A 23,049-nucleotide genomic window follows, 5' to 3' on the forward strand; every position below is an offset into this window, starting at 1 on the left:
TCTCTTTCCTCTTTTGCTTTCCACCACTAATATATGAGGCCATTGCCCTCTTGACCTCTCTGAGCACCTTTGGGCACCCTGTTACATCCCTGTTGCCACAAGCTAGATGCACCTTCAATCTAGTGGCCCCACCTCCTCCTATTTGTTTCTTGTAGTAATTACACTCACTCTTCCTCTTATCAGCTGTCAGTGGCCTCCCATGATCCCAAGCTATGTCTGACATCTTTAAAATAGAGTGCCTAATACAAGAAACACACACTAAGTATCTTGAAAAGCTCCACAATATGCTCCAAAAATGACATACATGCTTCTAATAATAACCTCCTATTTTTAAATGTATATAAAAAAAATATGTATAACTATATAAGTATTTTTTAATATATAAATAATTTTAAAATATATAAAATACACACTAACTATCTTAAAAATATCCACAACATGCTCAAAAAATTGCATACATGCTTCCACTAATACTCTCCTATTTTTAAATTTAAAACAGAAATTAATTATTTTTTAATATTTAAATATATTTTTAAATTATTTAAATATATATTAAATACAGTAAAATTACATAATTAACAGAAAAAAAATTAATTCAACACCATCACAGCAATATGGTGTCTCAACTCTCACATACATCCATTTGAAGCTTATACATGTACTATACATAAACATTTTTAACAATATACATAATTTAGTAAATAATTTTTAATAACAGAAAAATAAAAAAATAGTAGAAAGAATCAAAAAATAATTTTGACACTACAAATTCATAGATCATCACTCTAAAGTAAACATATATAAATTTGGAAGCAATCTAACATGATTTAAGGCACAAATGAAACAAAAATCAAAAAATGAGGAAGTTGGTTACTCACCTTGCAAGATTTGAGAAAATGCACAAATGGAGGAGCAAATCAAGTGTTTGAAGGAAATGGAATACTAGAAATTAGGTGTAGAATGGGATGAAAGCAAGAGAAATCAGCAAAAATTGCAAAATCAGGTCGAAATCTCCTGGGCGATATGGCTCGAAACACTCGAAACCGACGGTAGGTCGAAAATGAGCTCGATTTTGGGTATTTTAAAGCCTACGCAAGTGTCGTTTCGGCCCGATATGGTATCGGGCCGAAATTTCGACAACGAAATGGATACTTTTCGTGCCTACTACTAAATTTTGTTTCGAGTTGGATTTTGCAGGCATTTCGATCGAAATTTCGACCATTTCGATCGAATTTTCTTCCATGGTTTTGAGGCCCACAAGTAATGTCTGACCTCGACCAAATGTCAATTGGATCTAGCCTAATTTAAGCTATCCTTTAACTACACTTAGATCATTTGATTAAACCATCAAACCAATCATCGGATTCTTTAATAATCTTAAAGACTGACACATTCACACACAATAATAATATAAAAATATGCGGGGCATCACATCCTCCCCTCCTTAAAATAAATTTTGTCCTCAAAATTTGCATACCCGATCAATTGAAAAGTTGGGGATATCGTGTCTTTATATCGGATTCGAGCTCCCATGACCCGAGTGATTGTTCCACAACACTTTCACTAGTGGTACTGCCCTGTTTCTCAATTTCTTCTCTTTCCGTTGTAGTATCTCAACTGGTTTCTCTTCATAGGAAAGATCTTCTTTCAATTCCAACGGTTCATATCGTAGCACATGAGCATGGTCTGCTACATACTTCTTCAGCATAGAAACATGAAACATGTCATATATGTTGGACAAATCTGGAGGTAAGTCTAGGATCACGATCTAACACAATAGAATTGGGTGCTCCATGTAACCTCAGAATCTCCTTCACATATAGTTTAGCCAGCTTGTCTGGGAGAAATCAATCTGGATGGGTAGAAAATGGGATGACTTTGTCAGTCTATCCACAATTATCCAAATTGCATTATAACCTTGTGGAGTCCTTGGTAATATGCTCCCACTTCCACTCAGGTATATCTAGAGGCTGTAACAAACCTGAGGGTCGTTGGTGTTATACTTTTATCAATTGACAAGTCATGCATTACTGTACACTTGATTGATCATATTGCAAAACTTGTCGCCTGAAGGCATGGTTATTAAAGCGGCAAAGCGTTTGGGGCTCCGTCTTGGCGATTAGGCGACTAAGCGGCGCTTAGGCGGCAATAAAGCGACCAAAGTGGTTTAGGCAATATTTTTAATATAACTACTTTTATACTACTTTTTAATACAAATACTTTTTATAATAAACTAAAGTACTAAACAAACATTCAACAATCACATTCATAAAAATAAAAAACATTCAAGAATCACAATTATGAATAACAATATTATTCATATATAGTTTAGTGAAATTATTTCACAAATTATTTTTAACATGACTTTTTTGTTAAATATACATGAATAATATTCAAATTGGAATCAGAATTGATTTATCCATTTTCCCCTTTTTTAACCAAACAGTGTCGACATGATAAATTAATAGATCTCATTATTCTGATTTCCAAGTCATTGTTTATTTAATGATTCATTGATTATCAATGTTGAATATGGCTCATGCTTCAGATTCTGTTGCAGACAGGCACTTTGGGCCTCGAAGTTCATTTCAAAGTGGGCTCGATTGCAAAATGGCTCACATATTTAAATTTATATACGGCATTGTAGAATAAATTATGATTAAAAAAATAATAATAATATGCACAAATTACAAAATGTAAAAAAAGCGGCTGTTTTAGCATCTAGGCGGCAATATGGCGCAAAAGGTGGCAAAGTGATAGTGCCTAAGCAAAAAAGCGGCATGAATTCAGCCCGTTAGTTAAGAGGTCACAATATAAGCGGTTCAAAAACTGCTTTGCTAGCGGACGCTTTGATAACCATGCCTGAAGGATTAACTTCCCTTGTCAGCTGTATATGGGCATGATGCAGGTCGAACACTAAATTGGCCTACTACTCTCTGAAATCAACTTACAGTTGATAGTTATGGGTGTTAGGCCTTTGTTTAGCAGTTTTATGTGGTCATGGGCTCATTAGTTTACTGTTTAGGCCAAGTATGAAAATAGGTCATATATTTTGTTTAAATCAGATCAAATCTTTCAAAAGTAATGTACCTTGATTAATTAAACCTTATCAGGCCTTGATACACCTCATTAAATTATCCTTTTCAAGTGCCTGATACATTAGTAAACATTCCTTATTAGGTTTGTATTTAGAATTAAGAGTCCTATTTCATATTTAGTTTCTATCTTGAGTACAACTATGAATGTAATTTAGACCCTAAAAATACAAGCCCTATGCATGTAATTGATTCAGATTTCAGACTGCAAATGAGTAAAGAGTGTTGTTGCCTCCTAAATTAAGGTGATATTAGAACTGCTTAATCGGTGATGAAGTATCTTCAGGTGATAGGGTAGGCAACCTGAGGTTTCTAATTGAAGGATCTCCTTTGGCAGTGCTTGCTGTCTGATTCCACTCCTCTCCATCATCATCTCACCTCATTACAAACTTGTCTACAGTTAAGTAACAATTCAGCATATTCTCCCCATTCCCCCTCCCACTCTTTTGATTTCTGTTTTGGAAACCCTACCCCATTCAATCACTTCTGAAGCCCTCTAAATGCTAATACCGTATCTCCTAACCCCTCCATCAGAATTTTACCCCATTGCAGACCCGTTTCTCTCTACCTCCATTGACACTCGATCCTAATTGCAGCCCTTTTGACCTGTCTAAAACCCTAATTCCTTGCTGTCCTAGATTCCCAAGCCCTAGTTTTAAAAACCTAACCCTAAAACTGTGAAGCCCTGAACCTAGATCCTTAGAACAGTAACCCTAAAACTATAAAACCTAGCCTTAGATCCTCATAACTCTAATCATAAATCAATAATCTAATCCTACACCCCTAAGACCATAACCTTAGACCTAATGAAACCCTAGCCCAAGACCCTTGATACCAAACCTTAATTCCAGTGTCAACAGGGGAACGATCTAGCGTTGGTGTACTGAAATTTTCAAAACAGGGGTCCTAATCCCTTAAATCAGACCTCGCTTATACTTCTGTTTTGACCCTAAACTGAGAGCTGAACCAGCTCTGGCCAAAAACCCTTGGTACAATTTCTTCTTACTGCCATTCATCTAAGATCTTGGATTTTTGGCCTTCATTCACTTGAGGCTACATTAGGGCCGTGTATATTTGTACCTCGGTTTATTCTTACACATTTGCACATTGTTTAAGTATAAAGGACATGAATAATAAACAATTTTTATTAATAGTGAAGTAAATCATTCAAACATTTTGTCAAAGATTCATAAGCAGAAGATTAAGGACCTCTCCTCGCTAAAGTTTTATGAGAATTGTTTAGTTTTCAGTATAACTACTATGCCTAGGGTTGATCACATTAAAAGTTAAATGATGCTATGTGCATTGTTCTTTGAGTTTAGGACACTAATGTGGAGTCATTGTTTGCGCGAAGAAGCAACTACAGTCCTTCATGACTGACAAGTACATCTCATTACCAACATATTGATAGTAATGTTTCTTAGGATATGGATCTCCAAGTTATCAAGAAACCCACTTATCTATTTTGATACTAGTCATATGATGCTTTTGATGGCATGTACGGGCTGGTGGGTCTCGTAGGAGAAGATGTCATCCAGAAAAGGTGATCTATAGTGTCCCTTTGAGTGGGATCCTCTTGATGACTGAAATGCTTAAGGCCTCAAACTGAAGATTCAACTGAATATGGTAGTTTTTCATTTCAGTTTGATGTTGCATTCAGTTTCAGGCGTATCGAAATATTTGAATATTCACGTTTGAGTTTTTGAACTATTTATGGACCCATGTGGTCCACAGAGCTTGTTAATACCTCTAATGTTCCACTGCCACCTCCAAATGACTAGCCTTTTCTTGCTACTGCTACGGTGCTACCTTTTAAATTAATGTGGCTGCCGCTATCAAATTTCCCATGCCACCTTGTCCTAGCCCTATGCAATGGGCTTGCCACTGCCACAGTTCACATGCACATGTTGGCATCGTTATGTGGTAAAAAGGGCGTACCCAGTGCCGAAGCTCCCACACTGTGGGGTCTGGGGAAGAGACTTTCTAGGCAGCCTTACCCCTGCTTTTTTTTTGCAGAGAGGCTGATTCGAACCCGCGACCTCCAGCGCACAATGACATCGTTATGTGGTACCATGTGGAAATCCTAATCAGCCGACACTGACCTTTTCACTAAGATATTTAATTTCTTTATGTCTAAATAATGAAAGTTACATGGTACCGTTACCTGAAACCATGCGAATCAGTCCTAATCAGCCAACACTGAAATTTTACTAAAATACTTAATCCTTCATGAAACCATGCGAATCAGTCCTAATCAGCCAACACTGAAATTTTACTAAAATACTTAATCCTTCTAATCTAAGTAATGCTAATGCAAATCAATCCTAATCAGCCAACACTGAAATTTTACTAAAATACTTAATCCTTCTAATCTAAGTAATGCTAATGCAAATCAATCCTAATCAGCCAACATTGAAATTTTACTGAAATACTTAATCCTTCTAATCTAAGTAATGCTAATGATACTAAGAAACTATGGGTAGTACTACATTGCCACCTCCTATACACACACAATAAAAATAAATCAAATAAACTCGATTTAACTGCTATTAAAGTTATTGTTAAATATTATACCTTACATTATTATAATATAAATTATTGTTCCATTCAAAAAAATAAATAAAACAGAGTGCACTTAATCAGGTACTAAGCATTATGCCATTGATTGAGTTTGAAAAACTACAACTGTGCCACTGTTTATTTTCATCAATAAAACAATGCTATTATATTAGTGTAAGCAATAAAATAAACATGAACCTACATTTAGGGTGTTGCAGTTGCCTCCCTATCTAAGAGGAGGCATTCGTTTACTCTAAATAGGGCTTTTGGTTTCTGTTCTTTTTCCATTCTTTCTGTTCTCTTAAGTTACTCTTCTATTACACAGAATTGGCTTTCACCTGGTGGAGGTCAGCATCGAGGGAAGACTTCATTTGTGGAGCACCGAACGTTCCTTCATCTTTATCATAGTTTCCACCGTCTGTGGATATTTCTTTTTATGATGTTTCAGGTTATACTTTTTAAACTTCTGTATGCATGAATTTATCCTTAATTTTCCTTGAAAACTCAACTGTTTCATTGGATTCCTTAGAATATACATTGGCAGGTGCAAGCCATATGCGTTTCTGTTGTTTCCTGAAGTAACTGCCTTTTTGTTCATTGTTTCCATAATTAATTATGATGTACCTTTTTGAACTGGTTATATGCTTTGTTGTTGGCAGAACAGAGTGATTCTATTGTAGGACTGGTTTCTAGATGACTTGATGACTGATCTCGTGGTATAGACTGGGACAAATGAAAGGAGTCTTCTATGGAGGAATTAGGTTAAAGGAAGGAGGAGAAGACAGCAGAAATGAGAGAGAGAGAGACAAATAGGAAAAATTGTGTTCCTCATGCATTTCATTTTCTATATAGTATGTACGATTCATATCATTGCCTACAGATTCCATCAAGGAATTCAAATGTGACCTTGATACTTGTCCAATTATTAATTTCCTTGTCCCCACTTTCCCAGTATTCCCTCATGTTTTCTAGTCTCTCAGAAACGCAGGCATACGTCTCTTTCTAGAAGACCTTCCCAAGCCATTACGATCCTCTGCTGCTGCATCATCTTTTGCTGGCGTTTGTGTAGACCACATGCTCTCCTCATACCTCTGTCGTTGTATCATTGCTGTCAATAGGGAGACTTGACCTTGTCCTCAAGGTTGAAGCTGGGGAACTGATGTTGCAGCACTGTGGTATCGACACATGTTGCATCTTCAAGGGGACAGTCCTGCCACTATTCCAGAACTTAAGCAACTCGAATGATCTTGAATGCAATGTCTCTAGACACAAGAGGTGCTTCTTTGCTTTGTATTGATCTACCTTCTTGTTTTCTTGCACTCCGTGTTCCAAATCAGCGAACCATAATGATGGAGGTTAAGGATCGACTTCTTTCTTAGAGAGAAGTTGCAAGGAGCAAGGATAGGAAAACCAAACTTTGACGGTCACCTTTTTTGTATTCCTTCCCTTTATTTATTGTATTCTCTTTCCCTTAACCCTAACTATTTATTAGAGTCCCACTTAGACTCAACCAAGTGACAGAAAGTATTGTGGGTGTCTCACATGGATTCAACTAAATAGAGGGTTATTTATTTAGGAATATTCAACTACTTTGCCACCACCTTGGGGGCAAAGTGTAGTGAGTCTGATAGCCACCACGGTTTACAGTTTACCTAGTAGGTTGTGAATGTACTTGGTTAACAAAAGAAAAGCACTGCCCAACAGTTTTTTTAGGTGAAGGTCCTTGACCTTGCAACTCTCCAATTTGATCTCCCAAAGTCATGAACTCAACTATATGCCTTTACTCTTGGGTTTATTATAATTTCAGCACCTGAAATCAGCCTAGGGACTGAAAGGAAAATCAAATAGAGAAAGAAGAATAGAAGAGGATAAAAGAAGACAGAAGAAGAAGAGGAAAGAAAAAAAAAAAAATGAGGGAGAGTGCTTGTGTGTGTATCTTTTGGCTTTCCCTTGGCACTTTATTTATAATGTAAAATCAAGTATTAGGTTAGGAAAATTTTCATAAACTAAGTTATAACAACAATGAGAATTACATATTTCATAGAATCTCCCAAATATACTAAAAATGACACTACCTAGGGAGATTATTTGTTAACCAAGCAGTAAGAAAAATAGAAAGTAACCAAAATAGAAAGTAACTAGAATAGAAGGTGACCAAAATAGAAACCTAAGCTAAAATAGAAAGTGATATTCTAACACCCCCCTCAAGTTGGAGTATACATATCAAGGGCTCCAGCTTTGAATGACAATAACATATCAAGATATTTCATTACACTTGGGCATATGTAGCAATAAAGTCGCAGGTAGACACCAAAAGTAATTTACCCAGGAGATAATCAACATCAACTTAAGTAAACAATCTTCATGTCGAATGAACCATCCAACAACGAGAATATCAGGCAATGATAAAGCATTCATAAGTATTACAACAAGTTAGCAACAACAACATCAATGGTACTGTCCAAATAATGCTAGTAGAAGGGAGGAATCTCCATACAAGAAGATAAAATGTGCAGCCAAAAGTTGCATATAAGCTCTTTTCAAAAAAGATGAGTGTTAGGGAAAAGTATGAGTATTTAAGTAGGGATGAGTATGGGTAGGTAAAAGATAGTTGATCAAGTAGGTGGGTAAAAGACATCATGGTTGAAAGTGATATCTTGCCACCTTGAAAAACCGGGATGGCGAGATCTTTGTCGAGATGTGTGATTTTTTTGGTGTCAACTCGATGGCCCATCTCGTTTGGTTTTAGGGTTTCGTTGGGCCCAAAACTTGTAGTTAGCTTAATTTAGGCCTTCTGAACACATTGGTGGCCTTGGTTTATGAGAAAACAATCTTAAGTATGATTTCTAAGTCTACCCAGTGTAAAGCCGAAATGCTGTAGGATTGGCAATGCAAGGTTATACAACATGTAATATAGAACCTTTAAGGCAAAAAAATAAAATAAAAAAATGAATAGCAAGTGTATTAAATACATCAAAATAATTTAAATGTCATCAGAATTCCATCCATATGAGTATCACAATCTCGACTCTCGAGAATAGAAGAATAAAATTATAAACCATTAGAAATTCTATATAAGTCATTAGCTCATAAGTCCATATAAGACAAGTAGTGAATGATTGATCTCCCTTTGGTGTTGTAGATGTGCTAAGAGTAGTTGCAAGTGAAAATCTAGCTGAAATATGCAAAAAATGATAGTCCCAACCAAATATGGTGAGATCTGGGGTGTGATATGTCAAGACCTCGAGTGAGATATCCCATTTCACAAAACTCGACTCCCATCTCGTCCTTTTTTTTTTTGATGAATAAATAATTATATTAAATAACGACAAACAAGAAAACAAGGTCTTTAAGAGGAAGACCGAAAAGAAGAGCTAAGGCCCTAGGAGACAACAATAAATCTGTTTATTGGGGTATCCTCAACAGGGGGATGGGGGCAAGCTAACAATCTAGAAGAGATATCAAAATAGATGGCATTCCAAATCATGTCTGAAGAGTGAGATTTGGAAGTCCATCTCCGAAGATTGCGCTCCCACTAAAGATGATGAATGGAGGCACAGAAAACAAGCTTATCAAACCGATCACAAAGGGAAGAGCTAGAAAAGATTCTCACAATCCAAGACCAATCTCCAGCATCTCAAAGAATGAGTACAAAAGAAATCCAAGAAGGAAAAGTAGTAGTCACAGAGCAGTGTATTGTTCACCATTAAAGTTTACCAGAAAAAGAAATTCTAAAGCCCCGATTACACTCAAACAGGGCTGCGCAATTTGAATCTGAAGAAATTACTGGACTAGCTTTGAATCTCAGACAATAGTAGCTCAGCAGAAGTGCAGTAACTAGTGCCTCAGTGGCAGATAATGTTAGATGTGTTTACCGCCCGGGGGGGGGGAAGAAGCCACTGTAGTGCAGATTGGATTAAATTCTTTGTTTAAAAAAAATAAAATCCGGAGGGTCCTCACTAGTGCAGTCTCATCTTCAGAAGAAAAGAGACATCTTGCGCTATATTTGGGACCATAGAAGCAAACTTTCGCTAGATTTGAAACTCTAACAGATGTTGATTTGAAGAGAAAATAGTCCTAGTCCTCCTGGTCTTTTGTGAAGTATTAGATAAAGAAAAGACTAAACTTGATTCCAAAACAAACAATGGAAGCAATAGTGAAGCAATACGGTACAAGCAAAATTTTTCAAAATGGAAAAATTCGATAAAACAGGGGTAGAAGTATGTAACTTGCGGCAGAACTTATAGCATATACAATGAAGGACAATACTTGGGTCTTGCAATCGAAATAGTGGGCATATCTGCGCAAAAATTAAGAGGAACCCAATGCACAAAAAAATATTGCAGCAGAAATAGAAGGCCCAAAAGGGCAGCAACATTATTTGAATAAGTGAACCATATGTAGTCCATACTTTTTGAGATTAATAAGCATCCCAGAGAGCTAGAAGAAGGCAGGTCAAATTTAGAAAAGAAAAGAAACCACTATTTGAAGACAAACTGTGGGCCAAGAGTTCCATGAGTATGAATTATTTATGAAGTCTGAGTCAGAGCCGATCTAATCCACACAAGGAACTTCTGACTTGGACAGAAATTGTTGAATGAGTTCCACGATCTGAATTAGTCGCAAAATCTGAAACTGTCCATGATCTATGGGCCTTTGGTAGTATTAATAGGTAGATAGAGATGCCTTCATATGTTGATTAAGAGGGATCTACACTACATAGATAGACAGCAATAAGTAGCTGTACACCAAAATGGGGGGAAAACTGAGAAGTCGGCATTGGTGAAGCAGTCCCTAAGCTGATTACAGAAGCTCTGATATCATCTTAGAATTTCAGCACCTGCAATCATCCTAAGAACTGAAAGAAAATTCAGAAGAAAAAAATATGAAGACTGAAGAAGGGAAGAGGGAGAGAGCTTGTGCACATATCTTTTGGCTCTCCCCTAGTACTTTAATTATAATGTAAAAGCGAGTCTTAGTTTAGGAGAACTTTCCTAAACTGAGTTACAACAAAAAGGAAAATTACACATTGCATAGAATCTCCCAAATTTACTATAAAGGACACTCCCCTTGGGAGATTACTTGTCAACCAAGCAATGAGAAAAATGGGAAGTAACCAAAATAAAAAGTAACCAGAATAGAAATCTAACCTAAAATAGAAAGTGAAATTTTAACAGGGTTAAAAATAGAAGCATTGAATCTCGAAGTAAGAAAATACACCAAAAATTCCAATAGAACTTGAACATCCTAGTAGAGGTAGAACTCATGTCCTTCCCAATCATGGAAGTCCATTAAATAGCCTGGGAATTTAAATAAACGTCATGAAATGGTCCTTCTATTGTTGTTCAAGTTGAATTGGTCTAGGATTACATTATTGGATCACTTGAACTGTGGCTGGACCAATCCTGACTGTTAGCCAATTAACTGATTCATTCACTGAGGCCTTGAATTCTAAGATGTTCATTTCTCTCTCCGGTCTTCAAGTTGCTTGTGCTTGATATATTTGCATCAACTTGAGGTTGAGGGTGAGTTTTGAATACCAAGGACCTTAGCTTTGGTTTATTTAGAGTTTTATTGTTGTTTGCTTGTTTACTATTTTGCCCTTGGGGTAGTAGTTCATTATCAATTGGACCTCATTGATGACAAGTCACATCATTCTCATTCTCTGATTATGAGCTGATTTTCAGCATGTGTTTGTTGTTTTCTTGTTTACTATTTTCCCCTTGGGTAGTACTTCATTATCAATTGGACCTCATTAATGACAAGTCACATCATTCTCTTTCTCTGATTATGAGTTGATTTTCAGCAAGGGTTTGTTGTCTCTCAATTCTCATAGTATGGGTGTCTCACACTTGCATGGATGAACATGACAATAAAAGTTGTAGAAAATGTGGGAAGCTAGGAACTGCCTCCTCTGTTTATAGATAGCTCCACACAATAAAAACACTCCTTGGCTGATGGATGCATCTTAGATCTTACTAAATGGCAAGTACATAAAACTTGCAAGGAAATAGAAGCTGAATAGATGAAAACCTAATATACTTGTTGACTAGGAAGCAGAGAATACAAACCAACTATGTTACGCTTTAGGTTCAAATTTTCTAACATATGGGTTCATAACATTGGCCCAGTACAGAACTAAATCTAAAATATAAAGCCCATAGAACCTGTTGGACATTCTAAATTGCACATAGCATTCCATTCTTGGTCCAGCTTGATGGTTGGGTTTCTTTCTGGCTTTCTTGTTCTTCTGAATTACATCTGATACTGTTTGGAGTTTCTGATTTCATTTATTTGCTTCTTTTTTGGGGGTACCAGATGATTACTAAAATTTCTTCTTGTATTACCAGGGACTTACTATTATAGCTTTCAACAAAGGACAGTTCAATACAAAGACAATAAAAGAAGTTCTGAGTCTTGGTCCAACATTTATGTTAATGAAGTTTTTTGAAAGTAGGTTGCTCTCTCACTGCACTGCATGAGGGTTTTGGTACTTTGTATTCTATAAGTTTGCTTGATAAGTGCATTTTATGATGTAGGTGTCCTGGATATTTTTATGATGTATGGTGCATATTCTACAACACGGCACCTTGCTGTTTCTCGAATATTTCTCCGTTTCATCTGGTTTACTGCTGCTTCAGCATTGATTTCATTTCTTTATATGTATGTTTACATTCACTTTAAAGGAATTCTTGCCCGAAACTTCGTCTTATGAATTAACGTACACCCATCTTATTATCATTGATCATTTTCAATATTAGGTGATTAAATAGTCCCTTGACGACATGCCTTCTATTGTCTAATTTCAGCAAAGCTCTTCTGGAGGGTAGTAACTCTACTTCCACAACTTTCAAGATATATGTCTTTCTTATAGGCATTTATGCTGGTGTCCAGCTTTTCTTCAGTTTCCTTATGCGAATACCAGCATGCCATGTTCTGACTAATAGTTGTGATCGTTGGCCGGTTATTCGCTTTTTCAAGTGGATGCACCAGGTTTGCAGTTAATCATGTTGGTGTGCAGTGATTGTGCATGCCTAATTTCTATAAACTGTGGTCAGTTATTTTCTATTTAAATTTGGTGCTATTTTGATCTCATGGTGCCGTCTTACATTCTATTTTGAAGGAACATTACTATGTTGGACGTGGAATGTATGAAAGACCAACTGATTTTATCAAGTAAGTGGTCAGATTTCTCTTTTCCTTGTATCCTTCTATATGAAGGAATGGTTGTTCTCCAATTTTAGGTACCTCATAACTAAACTTTTGGACTTTTAATTGCATGATGCGGGTGAGTTTTGATCAGGATTTTCCCCCCTTTCTTTTCTTTTAATTTTTTTTCCTGAATATCTTTATATCATCTGACCACTCTATATGGCTTTTGTTGAGTTATCCACATTCTGTTCATATTTCATTATTCATTTTTTAGTGCTTTCTTGATGCTGCGGCCTCGTATTTGCTTTGAAATATAGACACCCTTTAAGTTCACTTGATGTTGAATATCCATTGCTGTCCTTATTTTTCATTAGAGTCCATGTTGTTCTGAATGCTGGCATTTTAAGGGTTTGTGTATGTATTTTTTTGGGGTTTTTTTTTTTTTGGGGGGGGGGGGGGTGTTGGCTGTTTCATGTTACTTCCAATACTTATTTTGTGACTTCATTCTGTATGTAGGTATGTGCTTTTCTGGATGGTGGTTCTGGGGGCAAAGTTTTCATTTGCTTACTTTCTTCTGGTAAGTGATCTTGTCATTTTTGTTCTCTGGATAAATTTGTTGTTTTTCGTAAGTAATGCCCTTTTCATTGGATTATGCAGATAAAGCCGTTGGTGACACCAACACAAACTATTGTAAACTACAATAACTTGCAGTATTCATGGCATGATTTGGTCTCTAAAAGTAAGCATGCAGCTTGTTTATCTGATGTGGTTTTATGTTTATGATATTGTTCTTTTCTGTAGCTTTGAAGGTTGCAGTTATCTTATTTTAGTTTGTCTGCAACTCTGCATGCTTTAGGGATGGTAAAGGTGCAGTGTCTAGACATCCCTGCTTAATCACTTCAAGTACTTTGTGAAAATATTCTCTTCATATATTACTGCTTGGCTTCATGCTGACTTTAAGTTATGGTACTTGTGTGGTTGGTCCTTTGGATGGCAAGATCTTGCTTTGTGGCTGTCTGGGCCTCAGACTCTGTTTTCTGAAGAACATATTAGATGATGTAATTTTTGAGTCATTCTAAACAATGATTTTGGCATTTTAATTGGGTTCTCTAATTTGGATAAGTACGTCTATCCAGGAAGTGCAGAAAGCTACCTCCCTCACCCTCAACTCCCAACAGAAACATCATGTGATTAAGGATGACGACGATGGTGTAGGTTAGGTATGGGTAAAGGCCATATCTTTACCTGCTTAGATATGTAAACATATTTACCTGACTCTATATGGATTGGCTGCAGCCCATATCCTTGTGTACGTGGAAATATTCTATTACCTTGTGGCTAAATGTGTAATGTGGGTGAGACTGAACCAGGATTAATAATGGTAGATTTTATATAGACTGTCTTATATCTAATTTCACTTGCATAATTAGAAAAATTTTCCAGCTCCAGAATGACAAGAATCATGCTCTACCTTGAAATTAGAAAGTTGAATGAAAGAACCATTTGGGTTGAAATAAGTCAATAGCCAGAGAAAATCCAAAAATGACTTTATTATCTAGGTAATTGGATGTACTCATGTACACACTAAAATGTAAATTAGAGTTTCTTCACCAATTTACAGATGAAAGGAGATAAGAAATGTGAGACAAAGGACTTACAATCCTATGTAATTCCAATTTCTGAAATAGAGTTTAATCAATTTGCCCGAGGTTGGAAAGTCACGGTTGAATAATCTGTTTTCCTTTTCTCCTTGACTGTTTTTTCATTATTATTATTTCAATTATTTGTGGGCTGGAGGAGAGTTTTTTTTTTTTTTTTTTTTTTTTTTGGGGGGGGGGGGAAATAGACCGAAGAGTGAAGATGGACAAATAAAAACAACAAGAAACCCTAAGCATGTTGCCAGATTGAGATTAAGTTGGTGATGAAAAAATGTTAACTGATATGTTGATGTGGGTGCTCTAGGGGTGCATGAAGTGTTTAGAATATGGAGATCGTAAGCGACACAACACTAATCATATTAAGTCTTGGTTCATAAATTCAAATATAAGGGGCTAGTGACTCACATTCTGAAATGGTTTTGTTGTACAAATTACATTAAATGCATTCATGAAACTTTGTTAGTTCTGTAAAGGTTATGCTTTGCTTTGTTTTTAGACCAACCTTATTTAGTCCACATGGGTTTCATCTATTATGCTGAAAATGCGCAGACATTTATTGACACACTCTGTTTGGTACCTTGGAGATTTATTTTCTGAGGGAAAAAAGAAGAAGAAAATTTTGTGGGTTAGTTTGAATTACGAAACTATTTCTTTTGTTTGCAGATAACCATAATGCTCTGACAGTTGCTAGCTTGTGGGCCCCAGTATTTGTAGTAAGTGTGATTGATTGTACTATGCCTTCCAAAATTGGGATTTGTTTGAGTGATTCTGCTGTACAGTCAAGTTTTGTGTATAAGTTGCATGGTTTCCTTTTCTATTGGATTTATGATTAATTCTAGAATTTTCTGTTCATTCTATTCTTCACTGATTAATTGTTGGGAGTTCAGAACTTGATATAGAAAACTTGGTCTTCCCAGGGTTGAACTACTGATAGCTACTATCATTTGTTTAATGAACTAATGAACAAACATTTTTCTGTGTGGGAACTAGGGGGGAATCAAAATTTTGATTCAACAATGCATTTAGACTCTTTAACTAAATCTATAAATATCAGTAGTGGAAAGAAATAATTAAAATATAGAAGTATATTTGATTCTGTCGAAATCTTGAGAGAATCCTGACTTATTTCCTATGTGACATAATAGGGATTTATTTATAATAATAGTTATGAATGAGCAAGTACAATGTTCCCCGATGTGGGACTAAAAACATAAACAATAAAGACTCTAATAGACCAAACTCCCAACTGGACTCGAACCCCTAACTGAACTCAACTTATGACTTACAACACTCCCCCTCAAGTTGGTGCAGAGATATCTATCATGCCCAACCTGCTAACAAGACTACTAAATAACTTAACACTCAAACTTTTTGTGAATATATTAGCATGCTGGTTATCAGAGGTAACAAAAGAAATCTGAACCAGACCAAACTCAACATTTTCTTTAATAAAATGCCTATCAATTTCCACATGTTTGGTCCTATCATGTTGACCTGGATTATGGGCGATTCTGATGGCTGATTTGCTGTCAGAATACAGCCTTATAGGTCCTTCCAAATCTGCTCCAAGTTCTTGAAGAAGACCCTTCAACCATAACACTTCACAAATCCAGCTAAGGCTCTAAAATCTTGAGAGAATCCTGACTTATGTCCTGTGTGACATAGCATGGCTTTATTTATATAATAATTATGAATGAGCAAGAACAATGTTCCCTAATGTAGGACTAAAAACATAAACAATAAAGACTCTCTAATAGATCACACTCCCAACTGGACTCAAACTCCTAACTGAATTCAACTTATGACTTGCAACAGATTCACTCCAATATCCTAGTTTATTGGCTTGTTAACTCATTATTTTTTTTATATGCTGAATTAAGATGTGGAATCAGAATGATTGTCTTAAAATATGTTTTACATGTGTTCCTCTCATGTTTGTAATTTAGGATGCTGTATTCGATTCTTTACTTACAGAATCACTCCATCCCTTGCAGATTTATCTCTTAGATATTCATGTGTTCTACACGATTATATCGGCTGTTGTGGGGTTCTTGATGGGGGCGAGGGATCGTTTGGGTGAGGTAAATGGCTTTCTCTATTAGGATAGGATTATTGATTAACATAAGGCAGATTATTCAAATATTGGGAATTCGGAAAGTTATTAATATTTTAAATCCATACTTTGAAGTACTGCACCTTGGCATTCTGAAGAAAGTTCTTAAGATTTTTTGTCTTCTTTTGTCTGCACCTGAGTGTTAAAGATCTGCTATATGTGCCTTTTTCTTTGTGTATGCTAGTGTTTCATACATGATTATCCAAAAAAATTAATAATAAAATAAAAAGAGGGAAAATAAGGTACAAGTAACTAATAAACAAGAAGGTTGAGGGTGAAGCCTGGCAGCATACTGTAATTAGGAATCACTAGTCCACTTCTCAATACAATTTATGGATTTCATTTTGTGGGATTGTAACAAATGACAACAGCAACAATAGCAACAACAAGCGTTGTCCCAACTGGCGTTGGCTACATGGATTCTTGTCTTCCGATTTGCTTTATTTGAGGCCATACTAGATATAAGGCCTAAGCTCTGCATACCCTTTTTCATCATTTTCATAAGGTTATCTTAGATTTGACCCCTAGTTCTTCTTTTTCCTTCAATCTGTATTTAATTCAGTTCTCCATGCAAGGACATTTAGGGCCTCCATTAAACATGGTCGTGCCACCTTATAATTGACATTCTCATTTCTTATTATTTATTGTAGCCAAACCAGCTCTAATATGATCATTCCTTACTTTATCTTTCTTAGTTTTTCCACTCATTCATCTTAGCATTCTCATTTGAGTCATTTCTACCAAATTGAGTTATTCTGTGTGATATTTCTTAACAGCCCAACGCTTTGCACCATGCATTATAACTAGTCGTATGACCTAAGCTTTGAAGGAATATGTCGATCACACCAAACACTGGACATCATAGTTGTCAAGGCGTTGCCTACATGACACCTTGGCCCCTTTGCTCTTCTTTGGGTCAAGGCAACGCGTAGGTTTTCGTTGTCCACTAGCGCCTCGCCTCGCCTCGCCTCGCGTTGTTGACAAATATGCGGACGTGCCTCTCCACTTCCTCCACCTTATTTTAATTCCTTGGGAGCCATCATCTTGTATATCACCTTTTTCTATTTTATGATTTGAGCTATAGTATCTAAAGTAATCACTTTTTGGGTTATAGTTTCACCACCCCATCATCCATCAAGTCAAACCAAAGTTACACACAAGATATCCTGTGTTAGCTCTTAGTTTAAAGCTTTTTGATTCCTAAGTTGCTCCTCATGATTCTAATCTGGTATTAATCCCAACTTGTGTCTCATCTACCAAAATAATATTAAAACAAACTAGAATCTCTTGCTTAGGTGTATTGTAGGCATGGGACAAAGTTAGTGCAAAACCTGAGAAATTTTGCCAGGAATTTCTCATTTCTGGAAATGGGAAACAAAACTATAGGGAAATTGGAAAAAGTCTCAGATTTCCCGCGAAACCTGGGACACTTCGACAAAACCATGCAAATATGGGAAATTTCCCTCAACCAGGTCGAAACTTGGTTCAACCCTGCTAGACCAGCTGGTTCATGAGAAATAAAAATAGAGGGAAACTCTACCTTGTGAAAATGGAAAATTTTGTGGAATCTTGGGACTTTTTCCTGCAAGCTTCAATAAGTTTTTTTTTTTTTTTTTTTTTTTTTTTCCCTTGGGGTTGGGGGGGGGGACTGCATCATGGTGGGAGATCTCGATCTCACTCGAGTGAGATCTCACCCCTTCAAAATACCTAGATCTCTCTCGAGATGGCGAGATCTCGGTTGAGATCTTCCATTTTTCTAGCGTAAACTCGGTGGTCCATCTCGGTGGGTTTTATGGCCCCAGTTGGGCTGAAACTTGGTATTTAGCATATTTATGGCCTTTGGAACACATTGGTGGCCTTTGCCCAAAGAAAATAATTTTCATTTCCTTTCAACTTGATACTTGTAATTTGGAAGGGCTTACCTTCCTTGGTCAGAATCTTTGAAGGAAAGCTTACATTCTAACTACTGACAGTACGAACAACTACAAACATAAAATGATAAAAGATGAAATTATCTTCTTTGATTTTCATTCTTGTAACATCACAACTATGGTTGCAGCGTAAGGCTGCTGCTGCCACCCACGAATCACAAAAAGAACACCAAAAGATGGAAGGTGAATTAACCACGACCTCAGTAGGAAGGCTCTGATGCCATGAAACAATCCAGAATCTCCTATCAAGGTGTAGTCGTAGGTGAGAAGGTGAAACCAGAAAATGAGAGAAGAAGAAAAGAGAATGAGGAGAAAAGAAGAGAAGACGCAAGGGGTAGAGACACAGGGGTAGAGACTGCTTCAATAGTTTGTGTCTCTACCCCAAGAGCTTTATATATAGATGAGAATTACAGCTCTAATCAGTTACTAAGTTGAGTACATTAAAAATAACACTGCCTCTGTAAGTTTCTCGAAGCAACTCTCAAAAAGGAAAGAAAATATAAACTTAAGCTATTAGAGATTAGTAACTTTCTAATTTTATAAAGCACACAATACTTTCTAAATCTGTAACTACTTTTCTTGCAAAACCGAATTTTTTTCTTTTTTTGAGATAACTTGTGCACGAAGAAACCATGACTTGCTCTCCAATTCACCAACAAGCCACCATATCAAATATCTTCAGCAAAATGCATACACCAAAAACCCTCATCTTCAGTGCCTTTGGTTAGTTCATCCATAAGAAGTGCAAATGAATATGGGCTTAAATCTGATCCATGATGTAGCCCAACTTGTAATCAGGAATTACCACCTTGTGGCCCCACCATTCTTACACTTGTCACTTAACCTTCATACAAATCTTTAACTGTGTCTCCATATTTACTTGTAACATTTCTTTTCTCTAGTATTTGCCAAATTATGCTCTTGTGACTCTATCATAAGCTTTTTCTTGGTCAATAAATACCATATGGAGGTCTATCTTACACTCTACCTTTTCCATAAGTCTCATAATAATGTAAATAGCTATCATTGTAAATCTTCATGTGGTTCTCCATAATGGTGGTTTCTTGTCTTGAAAAAGTTTGAATTACTCTCCCATAATTTTAGTGTGACCTCATCAATTTTATGCCTCTATAGTTATTACATCTTTGCATATCTCATTTATTTTTGTAGATTGGGACCACAATGTCTGTCCTCCATTCATTAGATATTTTTGCTGTGATCATAATCGTATTAAACAACTTTGTTAGCCATACTAGCACATAGGTTCCTAAGCTCTTCCATAATTTTGCCTGAATTTCATCTGAACCAATATGTCATCCTATTGTGAATTACGAATCTGGGATTTAAGTCTTTAACAACCCCCCCCCCCCCCGTTTCATCTATAATTCTGTTTTATATGGTAAATTTGTTTTATATCTCATTATTTTGCAATTAGTTACCTGTTGCTCTGTTAGACTAATGACTAATAAGTGTAATTGATATTTTAAAAGTAATATCTGAAGATGATTTATATGCTCTTGACGCTCTTAAGCATGGAAGCATTTAAGCAGGAGCTTGAACACTTTGGAATGTCGAGTGCCTTTAAAGCTATGCATATGGTCCTATTTAAAAGGAGTGTTACTTGAAATAACTACATAGCACCCACCGTCCCATTCCACCATTCCCAGGAACATGAAAATACTTTATTACCGACATGTAGATTCCTAGTCATGTAACTACACAGACACTTAGTTTCCATGACTCCAAGTGCACATCAGCATGTATTGAGGCCTACATGAAATTCCAGTGTAGTTTAAAAACATAAATCTTGTTCTCAAGATCAAGCTTGTGAAATCTGGTTCTATGTGAGAAACAAGGCAATTTGTTGTCTGATATTCTCTTTAACAGTAGCTACTGTACTAGCAAAGTTTCTGTAGCTACTCGTACTTAAATACTATTCAAATAAGCACCATTGGTCATATTTTTTCAATTTAAGATCTACCTCCAGATAGACAATCTAATATATACACCATGGATTTCCCAATTTTGCCGTATGTGTACCGATAATGAAAAATTCAGGTATTAAATGGGATGAGGGTACATTGTACTGGTCACGTGTCAAATTTGCTACTATGTTCGATCTTGTCATTCCCATTGAATTTTAAATAGTGTAGTACTGCCAACTGCTATGTTTGTCACTGTTTTTCAGTACATTTTACCACATAGAAGTCACATCAGGGTCGCTCTTAGCAAATAATACAAGATGTGGCCTCCTTGTCCATATAATTCGTGTCCAATCTGACCTGCCATGGAGCAGGTAGTGCAGTCTTATGGGCCTGCAAATGCTCACTTAACTCTTGTGCTTATACAAAAGGAAGCAGTGTGGTTCTTGATATTCTTTTTTCTTTAATAACTTGAAAATTTTGTTCAAAGCAATTGTCTGGTGACCTGCTCAGGATCATTTACTTAATTGTTTATCTATTTTCTACAGTTCACTCATTTGCGCTTAATTTACGTTTCATTTCTTCAGATTAGATCATTGGAAGCCGTCCACAATCTCTTTGAGAAGTTTCCTGCAGCTTTTATGGAGAGACTTCACGTTCCTGTTCCCGGAAGGTGCTAATATATGTATCCTTTTTTTGGGTTTCACTAGCAATAGATATTCTTTCTCCTTTAAGCATCTGAGTTCATGGTCTTGTTTGCAGGACTTCCAACCAGTCTTCTGATGCGGTGAGACTTTAATCTGCTCTGGGTTTTAAATTAATTTTTATTCTTTGTTTGTCTGTGTGTACAAATTTCCAATTATTTATGTCCTTTTGTGTCATTATCTTTGGTTGCTTTTGACTTATTGGTTTAAGGTGCACTTCATATTACTATTTGGCTTGAGTTGCAGTCCAATGTTGGATTCATCTAAGAAATTTGTATTTGGTGAACCATCTGTTTATTGACTCCTATTAAATGCCCAAAATAATTCCTGTAAGGTTCCTAACATCAACTGATGTAACCTCAAATTCTTTTTTCACTGTCTCATAGTTGCTTAAAATTTTTTCCATGGAGGATTATTGCTTTCAAAAATCAAGACTTTGTTGGATGATATAATGTTGAGGGTTCCATATTGTGAAATATCTGCAAAAGTAAGATGCTTTACGCAATGCTTAATTCTATATTTTCCATCTAGAATAGCGTGTTATTATGTGAGGCTTTAGGAACCCAAGAAGTCCCATTTCCAAAGTGCACCAGTAACATGGCTTCATAATTTATGTATTCTCTAGCTGATTGAGGCATCAAGGGTAATTTTGTCAAGTGGAAATTGAATGTTGCAACTTACAAAATGATTGGTAACATCAAACAACCAACATTCCAGCCATGGATTTGTTAGTTCACTTTTTTGGGTGAAGTAAAATCCATTAGTAACCAACAATGTAGCCATAGATTTGTTTATTTGTTTTTCTGTGTCAACTGAAATTCACTACCAAAGAACAACAAGAATGAACGTGGCTTTACAAGGTGTGGGGGGAGGGGGAGGGTGCGCTGGCCTAGGTTGATAAGAGAACCAAAAACCAGCAAACAAGAATCTTTTATGAACAAACAGTTTTGGGTGGGGACAGATTTAGGGATCTGGTTGATTTAAAGGTTAGGATTAGGTTAACACTATAGTTCATTTGTTGGGTTTAGTCAAGTTTATCAATAGATTCAAGCATCAGTTAAAGTTTGAGTTTCGTCGAAGCAGTTTAAATGCTGGATTTTAGGTTTTCAGAAAATTATGGTTTTGGTTTCTGGTTTCAAGAGTTTATTTATTTATTTTTAATTTTCTAGCGTTAGGATGACCAGATATGGCTGCAAGCTGGACCTAGCAGAAGGGAGCTGGAGAGGGTGACTCGATCCAAATTTGAGAGAAAATGATGGCTGGGTTGTGAGATATAAAAAAACTAGGGTTTCAGAAATACTGAAGAGTTTGAAAACAAGGGTTTTGATGTTGTGTTGGGGAGGAAACTTGGGTCAATGGCCAGGGATATTAGTGAATGTTTTGGTTTGGATTTGGTGAAGATCAGGTGCCAGGATATGGTGGGACATAAATCTTGTTGAGAGCCACCTTGTACATGATCTTTTGGTAGAATATTAAAAAAAATTTAAAAAAATTGCAGAATATCTGATTAGAACACACTGAATTGATGGACAACCACTTGAATGCTTGAATTTATCCTTGAATTTTCATAATTTCAGTGGAATTGAAGCTTCATTAATGGAAAATTGAATTAGACAGTTCAGAGGAACTTGAAGAGTTTGAAAAAACTTGTAGCTTTAACAGGATAAACAAAATTCTAGGAAACTCTTGATTGCTTAACAGGATAAACAGAAATCTAGTAAACTCTTTATTGCTTAATTTCATTCTTGAGTCTGGTGTAGCCATAGATAGGACCGACTGCCAATCAGAAGGGTCAAGAGAACCAGCTCAAATTGGGCTGCTTTATGGTTTCAAAAGGCAGAATTAGGGGAACATCTCAGTTTGGGCTTAAACTCTATGACCAAGTGTAGGATTGGGAGCTTGGGGCTGCTGGATC

At 36.3% G+C, this 23,049-nt stretch overlaps 1 protein-coding gene across 2 annotated transcripts in view; it reads left to right on the forward strand.

The window, feature by feature from the left end:
* The window catches only part of GSL10 (glucan synthase-like 10), a 126,135-nt gene that overhangs the window by 63,129 nt on the left and 39,957 nt on the right, over nt 1–23,049 (forward strand). For both annotated transcript variants that reach the window (XM_089136988.1, XM_089136990.1), the window contains exons 14-24: nt 5,980–6,102; nt 12,005–12,107; nt 12,194–12,317; nt 12,464–12,647; nt 12,778–12,830; nt 13,323–13,383; nt 13,464–13,545; nt 15,128–15,177; nt 16,459–16,545; nt 21,018–21,103; nt 21,193–21,217. In XM_089136988.1, coding sequence (XP_088993114.1) covers nt 5,980–6,102; nt 12,005–12,107; nt 12,194–12,317; nt 12,464–12,647; nt 12,778–12,830; nt 13,323–13,383; nt 13,464–13,545; nt 15,128–15,177; nt 16,459–16,545; nt 21,018–21,103; nt 21,193–21,217 — 978 coding nt within the window. The remainder of the gene's footprint in view (nt 1–5,979; nt 6,103–12,004; nt 12,108–12,193; nt 12,318–12,463; nt 12,648–12,777; nt 12,831–13,322; nt 13,384–13,463; nt 13,546–15,127; nt 15,178–16,458; nt 16,546–21,017; nt 21,104–21,192; nt 21,218–23,049) is intronic.

This window comes from Hakea prostrata, chromosome 10 (genome assembly GCF_041222555.1).
Source record: "Hakea prostrata isolate BN-2017 chromosome 10, UWA_Hpros_2, whole genome shotgun sequence".
NCBI classification, from domain to species: Eukaryota; Viridiplantae; Streptophyta; class Magnoliopsida; order Proteales; family Proteaceae; genus Hakea; species Hakea prostrata.